The sequence below is a fragment of the Bos grunniens genome, chromosome 27, assembly GCF_055505025.1.
Source record: "Bos grunniens cultivar Pamir isolate PY7600 chromosome 27, Bosgru_T2T1.0, whole genome shotgun sequence".
In the NCBI taxonomy this organism is placed as follows: Eukaryota; Metazoa; Chordata; class Mammalia; order Artiodactyla; family Bovidae; genus Bos; species Bos grunniens.
In genome coordinates, this window is record NC_141191.1 from 17,276,301 (window position 1) to 17,301,677 (window position 25,377).

At 43.0% G+C, this 25,377-nt stretch overlaps 1 protein-coding gene across 14 annotated transcripts in view; it reads left to right on the plus strand.

Annotated features, from left to right (window-relative positions):
• Positions 1-25,377, plus strand: part of SNX25 (sorting nexin 25) — a 97,706-nt gene that overhangs the window by 53,762 nt on the left and 18,567 nt on the right. For 12 of the 14 annotated variants that reach the window (XM_086380024.1, XM_086380031.1, XM_086380017.1 and 9 more), the window contains exons 6-11: positions 3,896-3,966; positions 13,445-13,626; positions 17,885-18,016; positions 19,724-19,996; positions 22,374-22,538; positions 23,816-23,947. In XM_086380024.1, coding sequence (XP_086236150.1) covers positions 3,896-3,966; positions 13,445-13,626; positions 17,885-18,016; positions 19,724-19,996; positions 22,374-22,538; positions 23,816-23,947 — 955 coding nt within the window. The remainder of the gene's footprint in view (positions 1-3,895; positions 3,967-13,444; positions 13,627-17,884; positions 18,017-19,723; positions 19,997-22,373; positions 22,539-23,815; positions 23,948-25,377) is intronic. The other 2 variants (XM_086380019.1, XM_086380027.1) reach the window with 1 other exon arrangement.

Genomic DNA, 25,377 nt, shown 5'->3' on the forward strand with positions numbered 1-25,377 from the left:
TAATTTATTTTAATTGGAGGCTGATTACTTTACAGTATTGTAGTGGTTTTTGCCATACATTGACATGAATCAGCCGTGGGTGTACATGTGTTCCCCATGCTGAACCCCCTTCCCACCTCCCTCCCCATCCCATCCCTCTGGGTCATCCCATTGCACCAGCCCTAAGCAGCCTGTCTCATGCATTGTACCTGGACTGGCAATCTATTTCACATATGGTAATATACATGTTTCAGTGCTATTCTTTCAAATCATCCCACCCTCACCTTCTCCCACAGCATCCAAAAGTCTGTTCTTTACATCTATGTCTCTTTTGCTGTCTCACATATAGGGTCATCATCACCATCTTTCTGAATTCCATAAAAATTTGTTAATATTGTATAGATTTCCTAATACCCCTGAACTCCAGTTTCTCCCTCTGTAGTGTGGGGTTCATTATAGTACCTTGTGAGGATTAAATGCGATATGTAAAATAAAGTATTTAGTTAGGTAACCTGGTACCTGATGAAAGGAATCTGTTAGCTGATATTACTTTAGAATTCCATGGATTCGTTTGAACATACTTCTTCCTCAGATGGCATTAGGCTCACTGTTTACTTTTTTAAGTACAAGACTTGTTACCATGTTAAAAAGAAGGGCGAGGCCCCCAAAGCCCCGGACACACCGTTTTCTTCATTTACAACATTCTTTGTGGAAAATAGTAGATAAATGGGTGATATTATAGAGCAGAAGTAATTTAGGGTTTCAGAGAGGAGAAATGTTGATGTGAATGAGAGGGATTGAGGATAACCTGAGGGAAGAAATAATATATGCAAGATCTGATTAGGTGGCCAAAAAGGGAGGTTGTTTTCAGAAGGAAACAGCATAAGCCAAAGCCTGGCAAGTGGCTACAGTTTGAGGAGAGCTGTGTGGAAGCCATCCTGACTTCACTCCAGGTTTCTATGGGGCTTGAGCGAGGGGGCCAGTGCCGATTGCTGAGGGACTCACAGGCTGGAGCAGAGGGGTCCTCCTCCGAAGAGGAGGCTCAACCCCTCCAGGGACCTCCCTGGAGGAGGAGGCGCTGAGAGTGGTCCTTGAGGAAGGGGCTTTGACAGCACTGCATAGCGTGGGTTGGGTGGGAGATAGAAAGGTTGACATGAAGGAAACAGGCCGTCCAGCGAATGCAGCTGACCCACAGGTGAGAAGGGTGGTGTCTAGAGGAAGAGGGCGAGAGGAACTTGTTTAAAGATTCAGGACTTGGAGATTCATATTTACGGGAGGGCGGATATCAAAGATGGTATTTCGAGCCTAAAGGATAGAAATGATGGGTCTCGTGCGGAAACGGAGAGGGGAGGAAAGCTTCCTGTGCAGGAAGGAAGGTAAGTCTAGTGTGGACTGGCTCAGATAGGGAAGTAGTTTGGGAACAGTTTTAAGATGACTTATAATTCTACCACTTTAACACAGTTGTTCCTTCCTTTATATCTGTGTTTTGCACTGTAGCCCTGGTTCATAGACCCACGTATTTAGATACCAGCAATCGTAAATGTACCTGCCATTTTGCATTTTAGAATCATTAATATCTATTATGTAGTCTTCATAATTACAGATATTATAGGCTGTTTTCTCCATCTGATATATCCCTGGAGCTTTCTGAAAACAGACACCATGCTGGTGTTACTCACTTCTGTGTGTCTAGAACCTAAGAAACGATTAACAAGTGTTTGTTTAATGAAAGCATATTGACCACATAGATTATTCTTGTGCTTTTTCTTTGTAGAAGTTGCTACAACAAGCCTATGGAGTTTGGTGACATGCATTTGAGTTGCCTGGAAGAAGTCAGTGCTCTTTGCTTATAGAACCTACTAAGTCCAAGGTTAAAATAAAGACTTGGTTAGGGAGTGTTAGACTTTGATGATTCCAGGTTTGTGTATGCTTCTTATAAGCTGTTTCCTCATCTGTTCAGTAACTGGCGGGAAAAATCACATGAAAAACTATCTTTGTGTTTTACCATTAATGAAGGAATGAAGGTGGCTCTATCACACAACTGTAATGGTCATTAATGTCCTAGCAAGGCTTCCTTTTGGAGGACATTACCTGAGTGTGTTCAGCCTGGAGATAACTTCTCCATGTATGGAAACTTCAGAAAGTTCTCTGCTAGTCAGGTGGCATTTGGCCACGAGACACATTGACGCATGGTTACTTGAACAAGTCAGGGCTTTATGACCCTCAATACCAGAAAGTCCTGAGATGGCCAGGCTGGGGCTGCAGTCATGGCTTAGTGGTGTCTCTGGACACCTGAGCTTCTCCCGTCTTCTCCCATCACTGCGTGGCTTTCATCCTTGGGGGTGCTGCGCCTCCATCCCGCTGCATCCTTGTCCCAGGCAGGAGAACTAAGGAAAGTCAGGGACAAAAGACAAAGGGGCCTTCCCGTGGAGCCCGCCCCTGTAGGAAGCCTTCCTGGAACCCCCTCCCGGCCAGTTCCGCTCATGTCTCGTCAGCTAGAACTATTTCAGATGGCCATCCCTAACTGCTTGAGATAAGGTTAGCATTTTTGTCTGGGGCCTCGCTTGCCCTGATCAGTGTGGTCCAGTTAGTGGGGGAGAAGGAGATGAAGGGTGTTGGCAACCAGCAGTCTGCCATAGGCAACCGCCAGCCAGCGCTCCCGACAGCCCGTTCTCTGAGGGGTGGGGTAGTAGCATCGATGTTCATATGACGCAAAGGAAGAAATAAAAAGATGTGAATCTGAACCCATGAAGAGCTATGACTGATGAATTCGAGTCATCCAGGAATTAGCTGAAAAGCAGAAGAACATATTTTGTGCTCTAAAAGCCAGCCAAGGGAGCTCCCTGGCAGTCCAGGGGTTAAGGACTCGGGGCTTTCACTGCTGTAGGCCTGAGTTCAACCCCTGGCTGGGGAATGAGAATCCAGCAAGCCAGGTGGCGGGTTAAAAAAAAAAAAAAAAGCCAGCCAGATGTAGCATTAAATCTTAAAATGCTGCTAAGATTGTGTTCTGATAAAGAGTTAATGTTACATAGTTTTATTACAGGCAGATTCTTAGTATAATTAAGGGCTGAGAAACACTCAGAATCAATGAGTTTCATTAGGGAAATACTTAATAATAACTGAATAGCCCCTGAGAACTTGGGTTTATAACCTACCTGACATGAACATGCTCAAAATAGCCATCGTTCTAGGATTATATTTGGTCTAAAAATGTAAGGTTTTCTTTTTCCTGAAGCAGAGGTGTTCTCAGTCACACATACATATTCCTGGAGCCGTCCGTCACCCACAGCTTCCTCACATTGACACAATCCCAAGTCCTGGGGGAAAACGTCCCATGAACCACCATATCCTATAATGATGCAATATTCCCTGAGTGTTATCTCTAGTAAAGGTTATAGATGGAAGTGTTCTATCTGCACAGTCCACTGTGGTTTATGAGGTCCGTGAGGTGGCTCAGCACTTCAAGTGTGGATGGTGCAACGAGGAATAAAATTGTGATTTAAGTAGCCCACGTGGCTCATGGTCACCTTCCTGGACAGTGCAGGTCTGGGAGGTAGAAGCAGTAGGGTTCTGGTTACCAGCGTCAGGGAGGGCGCTGGTGAGGGGTGTAAGAGGGGGAGGAGTCGCTCATGACCTCAGGGTTTCCCTCTTCAGTCGGGGGGCAGGTGGGAACGCTTCTGTACAGGGAATGGAGGTGGGGGTACGTTTAGGACTCTTGCATTCAGGCCTCAGGAACGAGTAGCCCATGGCGCAGCACCCAGCCTGCTGACTTCACCTGCTTTGGATGGTTTTCATGATTCTTATGCAGGATTTACCGTGTTACAGTTGATCACTACAAATAGAGTCTGAAATTCTTCCTGAAAATAGTCTTACCTTCCTGTTCGATCTTTAATTGTTCTCTCTCTTCAATACTCAGGTATCAAATTGTAGTGGAGATAATCCAGGCAACAACAATCAGCAGCTTCCCGCAGCTGAAGAGGCACAAAGGTAAGGACCAGTTCATTTTCTCTGCTTTTACGTCCTGAAGGTCCTGGGTCTAGTTCCCCGTCTTCTCTCTCCTGTCAGAGTTTTGACATGTATGGAGTATACACTTAAGTATTTCAAACTTGTTAAAATATTGCTATATCAGCAAAAGAGAAAGTAAGTATGGTTTCATCCTAACAAAAACCTTTGTAGTTCTGTGTTCCCAGATAAACTTTGTGTTCATAATTTTTAGAATATTGTAGTCAGTGGGTAGAATCATGCTGCTGTTCTGTTTACATACTAAACATAGTTTCATAGTTTTCCCTCATATTAAAAGGCTCCCCCCAAATAGAATTGTTTTGTTAGTTTTTGGAGAGCTCTGTTTTAGAGAGAGTGCGATCTGGTCAGCGTGTTGGCGGGCTGAGCATCTGGGAAGCGCCTCGTCTGGATGTTAACCTCTTCCCGCCACCCCACCTGCCCGCACTGCTTCCTTAAAGCTGGACAGTCGGGCTGTGCTCGAAGTGACCATGTAGCGATGCTGCCAGGCTGCGTGTGCGGCTCTAAGCAATTTCATGTCCAGGGTTGTTTCTCCTTAGCCTTCGTTTCATGTTCTCTTTGTGAATAGTAAACTGAAGAAGTGTTAAAAAAAAAAAATGAACAGATGGAAGATCCTAAGAATACTTGGGATGCAAACTAGAGATGAGAACTTTTTCTTTTTTAAATGAAGGTAGAATGAATATGCTGAAATATAATTTTGTTGCTACATATAAATATGTTTGTTTCAGGCAAGTCTTTTTCAATTATAATTGTTCATTGATTAGGAATTGGTATGTAATTGTGGAAGTATTTTGAGGATTTAAAGGGAGAAAATACTGTATAACAGGTGGGGAGAAATTACCCAATTGTGTGCCCTCTGAAACCTTAAGGAATTAACTAGCTGACTCTGCATTGACTTTTCTCAGGATAACACAGGAGGGCTGGGAGGACCTCTTTGTATATTCAGGAATGTTCAAATAAGGCTTCCAAGGCTTCAATAAACTCCAGCAAATCCACACAGCACTCTGAGAATGTTTCAGGTTCATAGTAGAAGACCAAATTACTCTCTTTAACAATGTAGAAATTTTAATTTGATTTTTGGTGGCTTTTTTCTTTTGGAATTTTGATGTTTTTAAGAAATAAGGTATCAAATGGTTTTTGAATTCTTTACAATGTCTTAACTAGTTTAATTGCTGGTACTGTTCTAGGGAAACTAAGTAATCATAGAAATAAGAAAAACAAAATTTGAGACCATCTAACCCAGCCCTGGGATTTCTTTGGAAGGAATGATGCTAAAGCTGAAGCTCCAGTACTTTGGCCACCTCATGCGAAGAGTTGACTCGTTGGAAAAGACTCTGATGCTGGGAGGGATTGGGGGCAGGAAGAGAAGGGGACGACAGAGGATGAGATGACTGGATGGCATCACTGACTCAATGGACGTGAGTCTGAGTGAACTCCGGGAGTTGGTGATGGACAGGGAGGCCTGGCGTTCTGCGATTCATGGGGTTGCAAAGAGTCGGACACGACTGAGCGACTGATCTGATCTGATCTGAACCCAGATCTTTGTCCTGTGAGAAAGAAAAATTAGGAATATTTGGAGAAACAGGTTCTTAGAGCAAATTTATAAATACTGCACAATTTATAAATTTTTTGAAGCACTTGGTCTCAGAAGTTTTAAGTGCGCTCACAAAATTTCCTTGCCTCTGACCTTATTTTATCATTCATTCTGGCCAAACATATTGACTGAAGTGTGACTTTTACCCACTAATCCCATCAGCTGCTTGATGGTCACAGAATTTGGGAAGTTTGCTTTGGTCAGGAGGGTGGAGCCCTCATGGATGGGCTTGGTGTTTTATGAGAGAGGCTGCAGAGAGATCCCCAACCTCCCCCATGAGGGGCTTCACCAAGGACCACCCTGGCGCCCTAGTCTCCAGACTGTGAGAAACACGTTTGTGTTGTTTACAGCCGGCCAGTCTGTGGTGTTTGGTTATAGCTGCCCAAACTAAGACACTGGCCAAGTGCCGGCATTCTAGTAGTAATGGAACATATGCTACGACTTCTTTACTGTTGAAGGCGAATAAGCCCAGTATTTCAGCTCCCTCTTTTTTTTTTTTTTTTATAGTTTTTAATTGACTGGCAACTTTATTTTAAATTATATGGGCTTCTCTTAGGTGTGTAAGCCAGCCGAGTTATCACCATACAGTTCCTTAAGCAACAGGGATTTACTGTCCTGGTGTCTAGTCTGATGTCTCTTACCCTGCAAGGCAGTGGAGGGGGTGGGGGGTCTCCACGGGGCTGCTTGGTGGGAGACTCCCCGCCCCAGACCTGGCCCCTGGGTCAGTGGTTTTGAAGGGTGGATCCTGTCAGCACACGTAACAACAGGGATGAATCAGAATCCTGCTTTGGAAATTCAGACATATCATTAAGAGAGTGGACATTTAGGCTTTAACCACTAGAACAGCTGCTTGAGAAACCATAGCTCCCCAATGCCTGGAGCCCTTTTTATCCGTAATTTATTTTTCCCTATTCCTGTCACATCTGCAGTGAGCAAAACCTGTCAGCCCGTTAAGAGGGGTATGAGGTCAATTTAGTGGGAAACTTAAAAGAAAAATCCCAGAACATCTGATTGTATCCTGTGTGTTACCCTAAATTATTATTTTCTATTTCAGCTCCCTTTAAGGCTTTTTCTTTCCCTCACTGCTGTTCTGGGCTCTGAAATGTTAGCAAGAATAAAGTGATTCAAGAGTAATATTTATTTAGCTGACTGCAACAAAGGACAGGATGTTGATCTGGGTCTAATAGAAACTGCTCTGTATAAACACTGCCCGCATGGGGGTGCCGTGCCCGTTGTGTGCCTTGTTTAGAGGATAAGTAGAGAGTTTTGGAATTGAGTATATCAAGCAGAACTGTAGAAGAACTTCAGAATATACTGAATATGTATACACACATACACAGTTACTTGTTGATAAAAACCATAGTGATTTCCTTTAGGAATAATTTTTGGATCATATTTCTTATCTGATTTTGGATTTAAAAGTGTCCCTACCTAAAGGAAGGAGCTATTCTGTAGACTCTAGAGGACTTTTCAGAGTCCTTTTTGTGGTATTGCAGTAATTTGACACAGTTTCTAATTTATGAATGACCTAAACTTACACCGCAGCCCATTGCTGCAGGGCCTTTGCTAGGGTTTCTCTCTGCCCGGCCCTCCCACCCTGAGCGCGGCGGTGCCCCGAGCCTGCGGTCCCTTCCCCAGCACCCAGCGCAGGCCCGTCCCATCGCTGCCTTGTGGCCAAGGGCTCAGCCGTTTCCATCACGCGCCCTCTGGTGGTGGTGGCTTAGTGACTAAGCCAGTCACGTCCAGTTCTTTTGTGACTCCGTGGCCTGTAGCCCGTCAGGCTCCTCTGTCCATGGGATTCCCCAGGCAAGAATACTGGAGTGGGTTGCCATGCCCTCCTCCAGGGTATCTTCCCAACCCAGGGATCGAACCCAGGTCTTCCTGCTTGCAGGAGGATTCTTTACCGTCTGAGCCACCAGGGAAGCCCTGTGAAAGTGAAAGTGGCTCAGTCGTGTCCGACTCTTTGTGACCGCATGGACTACACAGTCCATGGAGTTCTCCAGGCCAAATTACTGGAGTGGTTTGCCATGCCCTCCTCCAGGGGATCTTCCCAACCCAGGGGTCAAAACCAGGTCTCCTGCCTTGCGGCTCTCTAGTCTCATAATTTATATATCCAACTCAGCTCCCACCTTCCCCCCACAAAAAACTTGAGTCATCGTATGTCCTAAGAACCTGTATTTATTCAAGTAAAGTTCAGGTCCAGAGGTTTTCAGCAAGTGCGTGGTCAGTCATGTGCTGATCTGGGGCATGAACCCACGTATCCTGCACTCGGTGCTCTGAGGGTCACGCTCTGAACTCAGAAGCTGCATGCGCCAGAGCTGTGTCTTCGGTTTCTGACTCCTCTCTGCTTCAGTCACATTCTCATCTGGGAGCAGGCCTCTCCTGGTAATCTGGCATGTGGATTTAACTGATGGGATCTTACTACTTTAAAAATCTGTTGCAAGCGTGTTGGAGGGCCTTCAACCGAGGAAAATGCTGGAAGTCTCAGCACTTGATATATTTAAGGAAGGAAACACGAATAAAAGGTGTGCTGCAGGCCCCTGGCCTCGCCTGGCCCTCGAGGCCTCTGTCGGCTTCTCTGCTATAACAGGAGAAGCTCCGCCGGGAGCTCCTGCTGGGGCCTCTGCTCATTCCTTAAGTATCCTTCCTACTGAAGGGGAGCGGCACACTCAACTCTGAAACTTCAGGTGTTTGCTGTGATAAGAGAATCCCACTTGTTCTTTTTTTTTTTTTTTAAAGCATACTGACCCTAAGTTGGAAAGTAAGGTAAATATTGCGTTAGTTCCTGGGCAACTTTTGAGGTGATCTTCAGATAACTTTGAGGAAATCTGTGGTGATCGGTAACTGCCGAGAACTGCCGTCAGCTCTGCATTCAGAAGGAAACAGCATTTCTCCTGCTGAAACTTCACTGCTGCTGCTGCTAAGTCACTTCAGTCATGTCCGACTCTGTGCGACCCCATAGATGGCAGCCTACCAGGCTCCCCCGTCCCTGGGATTCTCCAGGCAAGAACACTGGAGTGGGTTGCCATTTCCTTCTCCAATGCATGAAAGTGAAAAGTGAAAGTGAAGTCGCTTAGTCATGTCTGACCCTCAGCGACCCCATGGACTACAGCCCACCAGGCTCCTCCGTCCATGGGATTTTCCAGGCAAGAGTACTGGAGTGGGGTGCCATTACCTTCTCTGCTGAAACTTCACTAGTCCCTAAATAAATACACACCCGTTTCTTGAACCCCCATCTCAGGACCTTTTACTGAAACATTTGTTTCAGTGTATAGGAGAGATTTCAGACTTGTCAGCCTGTCACTGTGGACTGAGGCCTGACCTCTGCCAGCGAGGAGCCCCGATAATCCCTTCCCTCCACTGTCTGGGGGGCCTGAGGAGACCTGTGCATCATGGGGGGCGGAACCACATGCTGGGGAGCCCCGTGGGGGTGGGCAATCACAGGCTTGCCTCCTGCACCCCCTTAGGAGCTGCATCTCTGTAGTACTCTGAGTGTGGTGGGGGGTACAGTTTTGCCTTCCAAGGGACAGGGGGCATTTAACGAGGTCTGCAGACATTTCTGGTTGCTACCCAGGGGGAAGGGGTGCCTCTGGCATCTAGTGGTAAAGGCCAGGGATGCTATGAGACATTCCGCCACACACGGGACAGCCCCACAGGGAAGGTTTAGCCACCCGGAAGGTCACTGATTCCGAGACCGTGTGTCCTCCATGGGATTCCTCAGGCAGCCCGCCGAGGCTGTGGCAGTTAGGCTGCGCCTTGCAGTCTGACATGAGAAAATAAACACTCTGCTGTGGGTGCTTCTTAGTGCTTGGCAGACGCGGGGGTGCCGTTTTCACCCAGCCACGCTCGTGCCGCTTCAGGGCCCTCGGTTTGCACTGTAAGTCACTTCTCTGCCCTTTGCCACGTTGGAGGGAGCGCCCAGCGGTTGTCCCTGGTGTTTCTGTTTTGCAGCAAAGCACTTTACTCAAAGGAGGACCTGTATCATGGGTGGAAGGCTTGCGGCCCAAAGGGCTCTGTGACGCAGTTCACCGGCCCCCTGCAGTGCCCGCAGGGGGTTCCTCCGAGGTCTGACGCAGATCTCTCTTCCAGCAAACGACCCCCTTCCCTTTTGCTCTTACCTCAGCAGAATCTGGACTCGCTAGGAGGGAAGCCAGCGAACACTGATAATGAATTGTTTTAGACGATTAGGGCACTCACGTGTTCTTGGCACCCGTGTAAAGAGCCGCTGCCACCCACTGCGTCACCTGCCACCGCTTGTGGTCTCGGCCTTCTTCCTTAACCTGGATAAACACTGTGTGATTCACCCGGCTTAACAGCACACGGCGTTACCTAGGGCTCAGCAGACGCGGCTGCAGGAGGCTGGCACGAATGGGCAGTGTGTCGTCCACCCCCTGGCCCACACTTCTCTTGATGAGAGGATTTCTTGGCTGGACGGGTCCTCAGGTCACAAAGAAGCATATTCATCTCTCTCGCTGGATTTCCTAGGATTTTTGCACAATAGTTGCACGCACTGCAGCAGTGCCCTGTTAGGCATTAAGCCCTGAACGTGGCATTAGTTTTCCGAGGCAAAAAAATAAACAGAATTGTCTAAGCAACAAACTGCCGTTGCATTTGTTAGCAACAAGCTTTGTGATCAGACAATGACTTTGGCCCTCAACAAACAGAAGGCATTCACGCGAGCAGGGGACACTCCAGCGGGACTCTGGGATGTTTCCTCAGCTCTGCAGCTGGGTTTTAGGGGAAGGTTTATTCTCTTTCTCCCTTCCCTTTGGAATTTGCCTGTTTTTGTCCTTTTAGAAAGACTTTTAAGCCTTCTCAGGAGAAGAATGTGTTTGTTGTTAAGTGTATATCAGTTTCTTCCTCTCTGTCTCTCTCAATTAGCCTGTTTTAACCCAAAGTTAAAATTGCAGTCTAGGTTTATTTTATAAAAGGCAACTCTTTGTCCTCGCATTTTAAAGTAGTTTAAAGATTATGCACAGAATTTAAAATGTAAGAATATATGTGTAGCATGTTTAAAATAAATGTAACCAATGCAAACTAGTGTAAGGATATATGCTTTAAATCTTTTTAAAATAAATGTAATCAGTGCAGAAGCGTGGAATGCAACTGTGGGAGTTTAAGCTCCTTAGAATCTAAGTGTAATGGAAATAACGTGAGTTTTGGAAGCAGAAAAAAACGAATGAAAAGTTTTCTGAAAAAGTCACAATTCCAAGCAAGTATTTCTTCAGGTACACCCACAAATAATTTCAGTTTGCAGTATGCTAATTTGGAGACAGACTAACAGTTACTTTATTTAAAATTTTTAATTGGAGGATAATTGCTTTACAATATTGTGTTGGTTTCTGCCATACATCAAACGTTTATCTTCCTACTTTCCTCTTGAGACGCTGAGTTCAGTTCTTCGAGCAGGCCCTCCCTGTCAGCCAAGCACAGGACGCACTGAGAACCCATCATTGCCGTCAGATGAAAATGCCTCCTCGGTTCAGTTCAGTTCAGTCGCTCAGTCGTGTCTGACTCTTTGCGACCCCGTGGACTGCAGCACACCAGGCCTCCCTGTCCATCACCAAACTCGTGTCCATTGAGTCAGTGATGCCATCCAACCATCTCATCCTCTTTCGTCCCCTTCTCCTCAGTTACATGTTTGAAAACACCTGTGACACGACAGACCCCCTTGAACAGGGCTGACTGCTGACCCGAAGTCTGCGCGTGACCATTGGTGATGCGTGTCGGAAAAGGCTGCTCTGATAGATCCCGTGCCTTGTGGTCCTTGCCTGAGCTTTTCCTGCCGGACGTGTGCAGCCTGTCCAGACATGGTTGTCAGCATCTGCACAGACTGACTCTGTGACCTGAGGGTGGTGACGACCACCCTGGGGAACTGGAGGTCTCCCTCGGTGTGTGAGGGCTTCCCTGGTGGCCCCGTGGTAAAGAATCTGCTGGCCTAGCTTGAGACGCAGGTTCGATTCCTGGGTCTAAAGATCCCCTGGAGAAGAAAATGGCTACCCACTCCAGTGTTCTTGCCTAAAAAATTCCATGGACAGAGGAGCCTGGTGGGCTACAGTCCATGACATCACAGAGAATCAGGCACGACTGAGCAGCTAACACTTCTCTGAGCGGATAACCTCACTCTCTGCTTCCAGACAGCAGAGCCCTAGGAGGGGAGCTGCTGCAGCTCCCAACACCAGGTCCAGACTGGCTGGTGTCCGCATCCATCCCTGTGCTTCCCTGTCGCCACAGGGTGGGGTGCTGCTGCTAAGTCACTTCAGTCGTGTCCGACTGTGTGTGACCCCATAGACGGCAGCCACCAGGCTCCCCCATCCCTGGGACTCTCCAGGCAAGAACACTGGAGTGGGTTGCCATTTCCTTCTCCAGTGGCCTCCCCCAAAGCCAGCCTCCTTCCTCACTGTCTACTGGGTACCACCCTCCCAACTTGTAGCCTGTTTCCTTCTTAACTGCTTCCTTCCACCAGCATTAAAACCAGCTCATTTCTCACCCATTTAAAAGAAAAAAGCTTGCCCTCAACCCCTGCCCCTCCCTGCCTGCAGGTTACGTGTGCAAAGCTAGTCCCTTCTCCACAAGGAGGTGCTCGATGCTTAGTCATTTTTAAAAATTAACTTTGTGTGAATTTTTTGCATTTGCTTTAAATTACATAATGTCAGCTTAAGGAAGCAAACCATTGTAAATATTTTTAAGTTAAATTTTTAAAAAATTTTCCCTGAGACCACAGAGCTCATAGTGGCAGAGACCAAATTCTAATCTGATTCCAGACTCTACTGACAGCCGTCCACAGGACTTGTCCGCTCGTGGTCCTGGCCACAGCTAATTGGTGGCAGGGAGGGCTAGATGCCATGTTGGAGTAAGGTGAAGAGCGGGAGGTGAGGAGTCTCACCCTGGTTCCCTCTTTCACAGCCAGGGCTCGAGAGAGAGCAGAGTACCTGATGCATATCGAGGACTCAGCAGAACATTAGCTCTGTTATATTGAACCCTCGGTAACACCTGACACAGATCATGCATCCGCTCAGCGTGTTCCCTGAGTCCTGACGGTGTTGCTGGGCACTGTTGTGGGTGCTGGTGGCCCAGCTGTGTATAAACAAACAAAATGCTACTTTTATGAGGACATACTTGGAGGATAAGTAAACCAAATAGGTGGTATGGCAGTCCTGCTATAGAGAAGGTATAAAGCCGCGCGGGAGAAGACTGGTGTTTTAGGGTGGAGGTTGCAGGTACAAAGAGGGTGACCAGAGATGTCTTTGCTGAGCCCTGAACTAGGGACCTGAAGGGGACAGGGAACGGAGCCAGGCAGATTCTTGGGGGATCTGCTGAGATAATGGATAGTGAAGCCCCACAGGAAGCTACCCAGTGTGTTCAGGAAGCTGGTCACCAGAGACCATGTAGAGTCCAAGAGAGGCAGATCCAAAGACAGCCCTGTAGCCTAGTGACTCACTGTTTTATAGATATACGCCATATAGTTATTGTAAAATATTGGCTCTGTTTCCTGTGCTGTATGTTCTGTCCTTGTATCTTACCTGTTTTATACCTGGCAGTTGGTACCTCTTAATCCCCTTTACCTGTGTTGACCTTCCCCACACTCCTCTTCGCTCTGGTAACCACTAGTTTATTACTTGTGAGTCTGTTTCTTTTTTTTAGATTCCTTATATAAGTGAAAGCATACAGTATTTATTTTTTTTCTCTCTGACTGACTTCACTAAATATAATGACCCCCAGGTCTATCCATGTCACAGATGGCAAATTTTCAGCCCCACATTTTCACAGATTTGGCCCAGCGTGACCACGTTCCCTCCCTCTTTGGCACCTTGTCCTCTGACTGCCTACCGCCTATCTGTCTCATTCAAGGTAAAGAAACTGCCGCCATGAAGGCTGACCTCCTGAGGGCCAGGAACATGAAAAGGTATATTAACCAGCTGACTGTAGCGAAGAAGCAGTGTGAGAAGAGGATCAGAGTCCTGGGAGGCCCTGCCTATGACCAGCAAGAGGACGGGGCCTTCGACGAGGGGGAAGGGCCTCAGAGCCAGAAGGTAGAACTTGGCGGTTTCTTGCTTTGCCATTTCGTGTTTGTTATGAACGCTGATGTCATCACACGGACAGTGCCTTCACTTCTTGGTATTTAACCTAAAACATGTCTTCCCTAACATAAACTCACATGTTGACTTTTAGGAGTCAAGAATCCACACTTCTTGGCATCCTTGACTTCTGCGCATGGTAATTGGTGTGATCAGGAGGTGTGAGATGCGTGTGTGTGTGTGTACACGCCTGTGTGTGTTTTCCTGTCTCCCTTTTGTCCTCCCGCCATCCCAGAGGAGCGTATTTATATTTTCAAGGGCCCAATCAGATTACTCACTACTAATTGGATAGAAATTACAGGCAGTGAAGCAGAATGTCTCTTAGAGGTTATTTTACTTAGCTCTCACCACAGTGCTATGAATATGTATTCTGTGTCTCCATTTTACAAAAGATGACGAGACAGTTGGTGTAAGTAAATTACCTAGTAAGGCCATGTGGATAGGAAGAGACAGAACTATATAAAAACCCGGATCTGGTTGGTTCACAAGTCTGAGTGTAGCTGAGGACCCTGCACTTGAATGGAAAAGACGCCCTGGCTCTGTCTCTCCTGAAGTTCTTACAGAGCTCTCAACCCACCTTTCCTTCTTGACTTCCGTACTGTTCTTAGTTTGCTAAATCTTTTGGCCTGAAATCAAATCAGGTAATTTCTTAAGAAGAGTAAGTATTTTATTATGGGATAGGGGGAACGGGTAGTTTGGGATGGACATGTACACACTGCTCTGTTTAAAATGGGTAACCAACAAGGACCTAGTGTAGAGCACAGGGAACTCTGCTCAGTGTTATGTGGAGGCCTGGATGGCAGGAATGGATGCATGTATATGTGTGGCTGAGTCCCTTTGCTGTCCAGCTGAAAAATATCATAACATTGTTAATCAGCTATACTCCAATATAAAATAAAAAGTTTCAACAACAACAAAAACGTTATGTTACAGAGTCAGAAAGCCTGACTCTTAAATCCCAAGTTCACTGGGGATTCACTTTGGGCAAGTCAGTTAGCCTGTCTGTACTCTGTTTGTAAAGTAATAATAATTGCACAGACCATACAGGGCATGATAATTATGGAATTAAATAATGCACATAAAATGATAACCACAGTAGTCGGTATATAATGAGCACTCAATAAACATCTGTTGTAACTGGCATTAATTATTTGGGGGTATGTTTTAGTGATGTCATAACTGTAAGAGGAATCCAATTGTGAACTCTCCTTTCAGGATAAAACATCATTCCCAGGATCCTAGTTCTCCACATTCTCTTTAGTCTGATATAGACAATTTCAGGAATATATTGTGGATATTCCACGGGCAGAGAATCTTGGGCCTGGGTCCCTCTTGGTAACATGTTGGGTGTTTTAGGAGAACGTTTATTTACTATTCTAGGCCTTGTGGTCCTTTTGAGTGCTATAGGGATGTATTTCCTATAGAAAAATTGGCCTGTGGGTTAAGAAACAACACACACAAAACATAAAACTAAGTTAATAGCATACGCATCATGAAACCAGATCCAGTGGGACTGGGACATAGTGAAAAGAAGTAAATAAAAATCCCTGACGGGGAATAAAGAGTGATCACAGGGCACCTTCCAGCCTGAAGCACGCCATGGCCTTTGGCGCATGGAACATCCACCAGGACAGTTTTTTGTCTTCTGCCCAGAGATTCTCTGTGGCAGCACCCCTCCCAGAATTACCAGCGGTTTTAGGACAGAAAGAAATGTGTTAATCCAACAGAGGAAATTAACACAAGAGCATAGTGTTTGCTGTATGGAAGCCCTTAGTAAATGGTAATTGGCATTATGTTGTGTATATACACTTATATTTTTAAACCATCTATTGAGCAGTAGTGTCCACTTTGACCTACCCAGTGGTCTCTTTCCCACTTCTGCACGGAGTCTCAGAATTACTGAGAATTGCTCATCTCAGATTAATGTAGTGAGATTGAGTTCATCTCACGCTAACATATTTGACTCAAAAGTGTGCCATCTGTTCATCCTGGTCACCCAGACCCACACCGTTAGTGTGCGTTACTCAGTGAAAGGCTTATGCAGGCTTCAAGAGAAAATTAAAAGCAAAAACAAAACGCTTGGAGTAGAGAACTTAAAGGTTAATTCACCAGCTGAGATATGAGGTGTATCAGATGTTAAATTAGACTTGAGAGAGGTCTCCTGCCATTTATTTATGTGTGCACTTTTAGAACTAAACCTAAGAGTGTTCATAAGACACAATAAGAGAATAAAGGCGGCTAATATTTTAGAAGACGTTTTGGGCTTAATTTTGCAAAATCAAGAATTTGTATCTAATTTGGAATTCACTTCAGTCTATGAGATTAGACTGGGAAGACTTCCTTAGAATTGTTGGCTATCTCTCCTGCTCAGCTCCTCCCTGTGTTGAAAATGGGTTGTTCTCCGAGTAATCTGTCATTGCTATCAGAGTTGCTATCGGAGCCTTCAGACTTCTTTGGAGCCTGTACAGTTAGGACTTCTACTTTAAAATGCCTCACTGGTAGGTTTACCTGAAGTGAGGATACGTTCTATGATTTCCCAAAGTTAGTACACTACATCCTAAGTATTAATGATCTGTAGCAAGGGATGGTCATTCCTTTAATTAGTTACCAAAAGCTGCTAGAAAAATGCCTGCCCGTTTCTGCCCACAAAACAGATTGAAGACTTACTGTGCATGGCAGAGGAGGTGAACATGCATTGATCATATGCACTTGATTTTAGAAAAATCTCAGAGATAACATTTCTGAAATTTTTCTACCTGCTACAATATTAGTTTTAAGAATCTTAAATATAAGTTTTCCTTTTCTTGTATTATACTTGCTGCTGCTGCCAAGTCTCCTCAGTCGTGTCTGACTCTGTGCGACCCCATAGACGGCAGCCCACCAGGCTCCCCCATCCCTGGAAGGAACACTGGAGTGGGTTGCCATTTCCTTCTCCAGTGCATGAAAGTGAAAGGTGAAAGTGAAATCACTCAGTGAGTCCTACTCTTAGCGACCCCATGGACTGCAGCCCACCAGGCTCCTCTGTCCATGGGATCCTCCAGGCGAGAGTACTGGAGTGGGGTGCCATTGCCCTCTTCGCATTATATTTAGACATCATTTTTATTACTAAATAGATAACTAAGGATATAGGAGTTAAGTCCCTTCTAAATTAATTTGCGGCATTTTTCCTTGTTAAGTCCTGAATTACTATAAAGGTCATCCACTTTTTCTTTAGTGGTCTGTGCTCAGGATTGATCGCACTGTGTCTTCAGGTAGTGGTTTTTCTTATGATGTAAGCACTCAAAATGGTAAATGAAGGGGTAATTTTGAAACTTCCATACATTGGACTTTTTTTTTTAAATTTCAAAAAGTAGAATTTTTTTGTGTGATTCAGTAATACATATACACATATATTATTTTTGAAATTATTTTCCATTATAAATTATTACAAGATATTGACTATAGATCCCAGTGCTACACAGTAAATCTGTTGCTTGTTGCATATCTGTTATTTAAAATTATAAATCTCAAGCCTTTATCAAGCATAGTAGAGAAGTTTTTGTTATATGTAAATAATGTGTATGATATGTATGTTTTAGAAAACTTATGAATTTTTGCCTAACTAAAGAATTTATGACATTTTGATTCCACTATGTGGAATCATTCTATTCTATGGGAATAGAATGCTAGACATACAATGGACTTTTATGGGTCAATTAAAATCATATGATACATACAAGAGATTTTTTTCAAATGAATGTGATATTATAAACAAAAAGGCAAGGTATGAAATCATTTGTAGATTTCCTTACCTATATGAAAATAGGATGGAAAACAAAAATACCAATTTATTAGAGTCCAGCTACCTGGTCTTTTAAACATCTCTCTTGACTTTTTCTACTACGAGCGTGGTTGCTTTCAGCAGTCCATCACGTAAGACAGGGATTTTTATCTGTTTCCTAGAAATGCACCCGATACTGAATAGAAGCCAAATAAATCCTTTGCTGAATGAGCTAATGGTTAATAGAAAATTGGTATTTTTTGAATATGTGCACTTTGAATATTCAGTAAGCTTTTTCAATTTAAAGTTTAGGAAGGTGAAACAGGCACTCTATGACCTTAGAAAATGAGGCATTTTTTTTTCCTGAGTGTGAAAATGAATCCTTTGGAAGTCAAAGTGAACTGATATTTAAATTTAGATTTTTAAAAACTCCTAATTACATTCGCTTCATAGATTCTTCAGTTCGAAGATATCTTGGCCAACACTGTCTACCGAGAGCAGTTTCGAATGTACATGGAAAGGATGGACAAGAGAGCTCTAATTAGTTTTTGGGAGTCTGTGGAGTACTTAAAGAATGCTAACAAGGTAGGATATACAGGTCCAAAGGAATGTTAATCACTGGCTGATGAAAACTTGCGTTTTAGGCAGTGTATCTGTGTTTTTCAATAAAGCTGTAAGATAAGCTATACATTAAAAGAGTATTTTAAACCAGACATATTATTGGCATTATGTTCTAGCCCACAATGGTAAATAAAATTAGATTTTATTTTTATAGAAAGTGCTTTTAAATGTGTAGTCAAGGAGAAAAGATTTACAAATGTACCCAGTTGCTGAATTTAATTTCAGGTAGTTATTTTGTAATTCATTATCAAAAGGCACGTCTTACCCACTTTGCTATTATAAGTTTGGTTTTATCACCTGTACCTCATTCTTATAACCTTGTTATTTTTAATAATATTGTAATGTGCACACTTAACTGTCCTTTTATTTAAAATGATTGTGTTAAGGAAGACAAAAAATAATTCTTGATTACAAATGTCTGTTACAGAGGAAAGCCTAATAATGAGCATTGTGTTTTGTGCTCAGCAAGTTCTCAATATATATTTAAGAATTAAGCTGAAGAATGTGAAATACATATCTGTGAATTTGTATCAACAAACATATATAACAATATATACAGCATATATAATACATACATTCTGAGAGGCTTATTAAAATAAGCCCAAAGAGCACTATCTGCATTAAATTACTCATTTACACTTAATATGAATGTTGCTAGAGCTTAACACCAACTTAGAATACATCGTAAATCACAGACTGTGTTGGTTAAGGAACTAAATCCAGTCTCGTAGCATTTTGAAATCTTAGGAATTTCTTTCAGTGTTAATTTATAAGCCACCAATGACCTCATTTTACTCAATATTGTACTAGCCAGCTTTATTACGTATTTTATCTACCAGACTTGACTACAAACTTGGCTTTGGCTGCTATCAGAGGACTACTGTAAAGAGCAATCTAAAAAATTTCCTAAACTATTAAAAACAAGTTGAAAAATGTCAGTACAGTAAGAGGAGGGTATAGCTTCCTCAAATAACTATATTTGATCTAGCAACACTGATTAGGATGTAAAAGTTCCATGATGTTGTTATGTTCATAGTATTCATTAAGGTGTTTGTCTTCATTTTATTGCTACTGTTAAAGACTTTGCGTCATTCCTAGAGTTGTCTCTAGCAGAAATGCAAAGGTTCTGTTAATCAGATGTAAGAGATGTTTGCACATTCAAAGTAGGATCACTGTGACTTAAGTGTCGTGTTTAAGACCAAGCTTGATTACACTGTAGTAAGTCATCATTCTGAAGAATATGTCTCTTACTTCCACAATTATTATATTGACTTTCTTCTGGAGTAGGAAGTTGGCACTTCTATTTATATTAGATGGAAAAGTCAAATTGAATTTAGCTGATGAATTATATTCCTGTGAAACTGAGATTTATGAGAAGGGAATCCAGTGCAAGAAGAGAACTGTTCTCATTCTTTGTTTTTTCCTTCCAGCATTAAAAAGAATTTATATTTGTTAACTGTTCAATGTAAAGTGTTCCTTTTAAGGACTCAACTGGTTTTTTCAAGGTCTGATGCTCACCCCTTGGCCCTGAACATGCCCACAAAGCTGCACACTCACCCCACATTCCAGGTCTTCCTTCCACCTTTAAAATGCAGAGAATTCGGAAGAAAATAGTTTTTCTCAGAGACAGTATTTCATACTTTCTCTTTCCTTATCTTCCCATCTTTTCAGAATGAAATCCCACAATTAGTTGGTGAAATTTACCAAAATTTCTTTGTGGAGAGCAAAGAAATATCAGTGGAAAAGTCACTTTACAAAGAAATCCAGCAATGTCTTGTGGGTAATAAAGGGATTGAAGTGTTCTGCAAAATCCAGGGAGATGTTTATGAGACCCTGAAGGATAGGTATTACCCTTCATTCATTGTCAGCGACCTGTATGAGAAATTGATGATGAAAGAGGAAGAAAAACATGTCTCACAATTGGTTTCCAACAAGGATGAAGTGGTGAGTCTCATTTACCTTTCTCCTGCCTTTCGAGTGGTTACGCGTTGAACGTGAGTAGGTAGGGCAGACTGTGGGAGTCAGATATGGTGTGCGCCTTCATCTTGTAACATATAGAACTTCGAAGCACCTCACTGCTTCTGGTCAGTGCTGCTTTCTTTGTCCTTCTGACCGGCTGGGTACCGCTACCCAGCACTGAGTCAGAGACCTCCTTGTCCTGCCTGAGACACATGTGAGTCTGATGCCTGAAAAGTGAGGGCAGGACTCTTGGAGGGTGGGGGAGACATTTGCGACTTAGGCCGGGTAAGAGAATCAGTAGCTGGACAGTCTAGCCTGAGACCAGACAAAAAGGATGGGGAAAAGATGAGAGGCAGAGAATGTAGGAAGACCTGCAGGAAATATTTTGGAGTTTAAACACAATCAGGTGAAATTAAGATGTTTTGAAACAAACCTTGTCCAACCATACCTGAAGTCTAATTTTCTTACAGTGTATTAGATCATTTTGGGTAGCCCAGTGGCCATCTCCCTTTCACTATTAATGATTTATATGAATTTGAAGGTTTTGAAAGTACAAAGAAAAAGTGTTTTAGAGTCACTTTACATAGAAAGATTGTAATTTATCTTGGATTCTCTCTCTCTGTCCACTTCACTATGTCTCAAGCCCTGAGGAATCAGGTGCTTCTTCATGATAGTTTTAGAAGTGGATGTCTCTGAACTTCATTCAGACTTTTTAAAAAAAGTTCTATTATGGATCTCTACATTTTCAGTGAGCAGAACCACTAAACTAATTGGTCATTACTCACTGCATTTTATTTCTAGAATAGCACAGCTAAAACAAACTGATCTTTATCTCTAGCTCAAAAATTAAAATGGTTGATGTGTAAATGTTGTGAGCAGTTTATTCAGATTAGTAAAAGCATGAATATCCAACACATCAATTGAATAAAGACTTGAAATGACTGTTGATATGATAGGTAGTAAATCGTAAACAAACATGAAAAATGTCTGTCCAGCGTCACCTAGGATTCAAAGAAAGGTGACATGTATCAACGACCTTTTGAAAGTTCCTATTCTTTGTTCTAGTACAGTCACTTTTAGAAATTTATCCTATGAAAATAATTAAAATGTAGGGGGGAAAAGGTTTATGCACTGTGGAATTTATTTTAACACATCTGGGATGGCAAAAAAGCAGAATCAACCCTCAGCAGGAGTAGCAATAGGAATATGCCTCAGTTTATTATCAATTCATAGAATACTCTGCAGCCATAGCAATTATAATTTTGAAGATTACAGTACCCTCAAATATGCAGCACTGTAGTAATATATTTTATGAGAAAGTCAGAATACCCTCTTGAACGTGTAAAGGCATAGAATAATGTCATAATACATATACTCATGGACAAGAATTAGGAAGAATATATAAAAATGAAAATAGCCTGGTGTTCTATGATTATTAATATTTTCCTTTGACATTTTTTCTTTTTACTGTTTGTTACAAGTAAGAAAAACTAGAAGAAAAAAATCTGGAAGAAAGTTAAGGAGTAAACGAACCAGAAGACAGTTCTGAGCAGTTCTTCCTGCTCTTGCTGCTCATGAATCTAATTACTAACATGCTGTTTGTTGGTAATCTATTCAGGTGTTTCCCAAATTATGTAGTTCTTTATGAATCTTAAGTCACTTTCTTTTTTTTTTTCTTAAGTCACTTTCAAGTGCTAGCCATCTAACTTGTAAAATAATCTACCTCTTGATTAGTAAAATACATCTTTAAAAGAAGGACTGAGCAAAGTGTATGCTAAAAATACCTTCACTAGTGGGAATTTGGAAATTTTATTTTAAAAGCTCTGGGAGTTGGTGATGGACAGGGAAGCCTGGCGTGCTACAGTCCATGGGGTCACAAAGAGTCGGACACGACTGAGCGACTGAACTAAACTGATTTTAAAGAGACTCGCATGAATTTTTCATAATATCCTAGGAGACCAAAAGCAAGCAAGCCAGGTCTCAGCATTTTGGGGGCAGAGTTTAGGCACAGAACATCTGGGTTTAGTTGGAAAGATAACTCAGTTGCCTTCCCTTGTTCTATGCAGGTTCCCGTTTGGGAGATAGCAATATGAAATTTCTTTTCTCCTTTCTTTAGGCTATTAAATATTTCTTTTTTCACTGCAATTCCAAATACCAGTTCCTTTGGTCCTAAATACTGTGATTTTTCACTTTGCTGAGAAAAAGCAGGCTGCTTCTAGGCTTTCTACTATGGTTCTTTCCTTAGTGGAGTCCGGTGATTTGGAGCGGTGCATTGTCATGCCCTAGAGCCTGTAGTGTAGGTAATACTGAGGGAAAATTCATCTTTATGGGATACGGTGGCTCACGTGACGTTCTCCCGCAGGACTCGGGAGGTGAGGTCGGTGAGGAAGCTGTGGATGAAGGCTCCAGTCGGGTTAATGAACAAGCCAGCTTTGCTGTGAACAAGCTACGAGAACTAAACGAGAAACTTGAGTATAAAAGGCAAGCTCTAAATTCTATTCAAAATGCGCCAAAACCCGACAAAAAGGTAACTCTTCCGTTTTCAAGGTTGTCTGTAAAAGTTGCCATTTTTCTAATTTGATAGATAGAAATTCTGTAAGTTCCACTCTTTCTGTTTTTATGGGTTTGGGTTTTTTTGCTTAGAGTATAGAATTAGGGGGCATTTGTCTTTTACCTGTTAGGGTCTGGTTTGTGTTTTCCACCCTCGGCTGTAACTCTGTCTTTTATCTGACTTGTCTGCATGCCTTTGGGAAAGGGGCTGAACTGCCCCTTGTGACATAGTTGATTCTGGAAGTGAGTTAACTAAGCAGGGACAATCTTTATATATATATATTTTTTTCTTTCAAACACTCCAAGCACAACTTAGATCATCTCATAGAATTATGCAAGAAATAGATTGTTGGGGGACTTCCTTGGTGATCTAGTGGTTAACACTTTGCTTCCAGTGCAGGGGATGCAGGTTTGATCCCTGGTCAGGGAACTAAGAGCCCATATGCCATGCTGTGTGGCAAAAAAGTGGGAAAAAAAAAAAGGATTGTTTTGCTACAAACGAAGAGATTTTGAAAGTTAAAAAAAAAAAATGTAAACAGCATCTCACCCAGGCGGTGGTGCAGCCTCTTGGTTTGCATTCCTGCTTCGTGGGTCTGACAGGGAGGTTTCCCTTAATGTAGCTACGGCTGGCGCTCTTTGCTTTGCCAGCTTTATCTCCTCTGGCCCCTTCTGTAGGTGCATTCAGAAGCCTCAGTGATGAGTAGGTGCAGCAGGATGAAGAACCAGAGAAACAGAGTGAATAGAGAAACCTGCCCTGGCGGGGCAGGGTGGGGGCGGGGGGCGCAAACATGCTGACGGTGGAACCAGAGATCAAACAATTACAGCCCGTACTGATGACACAGTGCAGGACAAGCTGCTGCAGGCTCTCTCAAGAAGGAACAGGTCCTTGTGGACTGCATGATCAGGAGAATTTTGAGGCAAAGACACTGGCTTCAAATAATAGAGTTGTGTAAATTGCAGGGTGTCTTTCCCTTGATCTGTGTCTTCAGTGATGTCTTTCTTTCTTTCTTTGTAGTTTTCATTGTAGGAATCTTTCACCTCCTTGCTAAAGTTAATTTCCTAAGTATTTTGTGATTTTTTTCTTATGCTATTGTAAGTGGAACTGTTTTCTTAATTTCCTTTTTGGAGTATGCATTGTCAGTATATAGAAACAAAGCTGACTTGTGTGTGTTGATTTGGTAACCTGCTACTTTCGTGAACTGCACAGAGTTTTAGATGGTTTTGTAACTCCCAGGATGTTTTCCCCTGTGACAGATTGTTTCTAAATTGAAAGAGGAGATAATTCTAATAGAGAAAGAACGCACAGACCTCCAGTTGCATATGGCGCGAACAGACTGGTGGTGTGAGAACCTGGGCTTGTGGAAAGCCTCCATCACCAGTGGAGAGGTAGGTATGACTGCTTCCCTTCCCAGTTGCTTACGTATTTGTTCCCAGAGTGTTAAGTTTGACTTTATCATATTAGATTTTGTCCCAAAGAATTAGGGTTGGGAATCGAAAGCTTATATTCATCCTTCTGGACTGCACTGGTCCTGCCTTACTCGCTCCGTATCTCCGTTCTGCTTCCTGACCGGGAGCTGTTTGTTGGGTTGCCTGGTATAGATCTCGTCTCCCTCCCCTTGAGACAGAAAGTTGTCCTCGTTCACTAATCGTAAGCAACTTTCAGATAGAAACAGTTGATATCCTCAAATTACCAATTTCCTTTTCTACCGAGGGTTGAAAAAAAATGGAAAACACTACTTGAAATTTGGAGATGAAAAATTTTTAATGTATTTCCGATTGATCCATCCTGCTGATGTCAGTGGCTCAAACATCAGTAGCTTTAAGATCTTTAATAATGAATATTTCCTCCTGGAATTAGAAAATATTTTGCTCTTCTCTGAGGGACATGGGACAGTAGTTTTCAGAATACACCATATCCCTGTTTTTGAATGTAAAAATAATTTCATTTGATGGAAAAATGCTTTATACATTTATATCATTAGTGTAAACTTCCTTTCTGTTTAACTGACTGTTGACACCTGGAGAAGAAAGTCAGGTCCACCCTACCTAGAGATTATCATGCTAAGCAGAGAAAGTCAGTATCATATAATATCACTTGTGGAATGTGAGTTTAAAAAATGATATAAATGAATTTATTTATAAAACAGAAACAGACTCACAGATTTTGAAAACAAACTTATAGTTCAGTTCAGTCATTCAGTTGTGTCTGACTCTTTGCAACCGCATGGACCATAGCACGCCAGGCTTCCCTGTCCATCACCAGCTCCCAGAGCTTGCTCAAACTCATGTCCATTGAATCAGTGATGCCATCCAACCATCTCATCCTCTGTTTTCACCTTCTCCTGCCCTCAATCTTTCCCAGTATCAGGGTCTTTTCCAGTGAGTCAGTTCTTCACATCAGGTGGCCAAAGTGTTGGAGCTTCAGCTTCAGCATCAGTCCTTCCAATGAATTATTCAGGACTGATTTCCTTTAGGATTAACTGGTTTGATCTTCTTGCAGTCCAAGGGCCTCTCAAGAGTCTTCTCAAACACCACAGTTCAAGAGCATCAAACTTACTGTTACCAAAGGGGAAAGGTGTGGGGTGGTGGGGGTATAAATTAGGAGGTTACAATTCACACACACACACACACACACACACACACACACACACACACACACACTCTCTACTGATGCTCAGTGTGACTGTTGGTCTCCATCATTGTTTCATATGTCTGGACCAGTACTCAACTCCTGAGATTTTCAAGGGCCCATCTGCCCAACTTATCTGTGTCCATCCCTGCTTTTCCCATCATCAGTGGCCTGACACTCTTTCTTG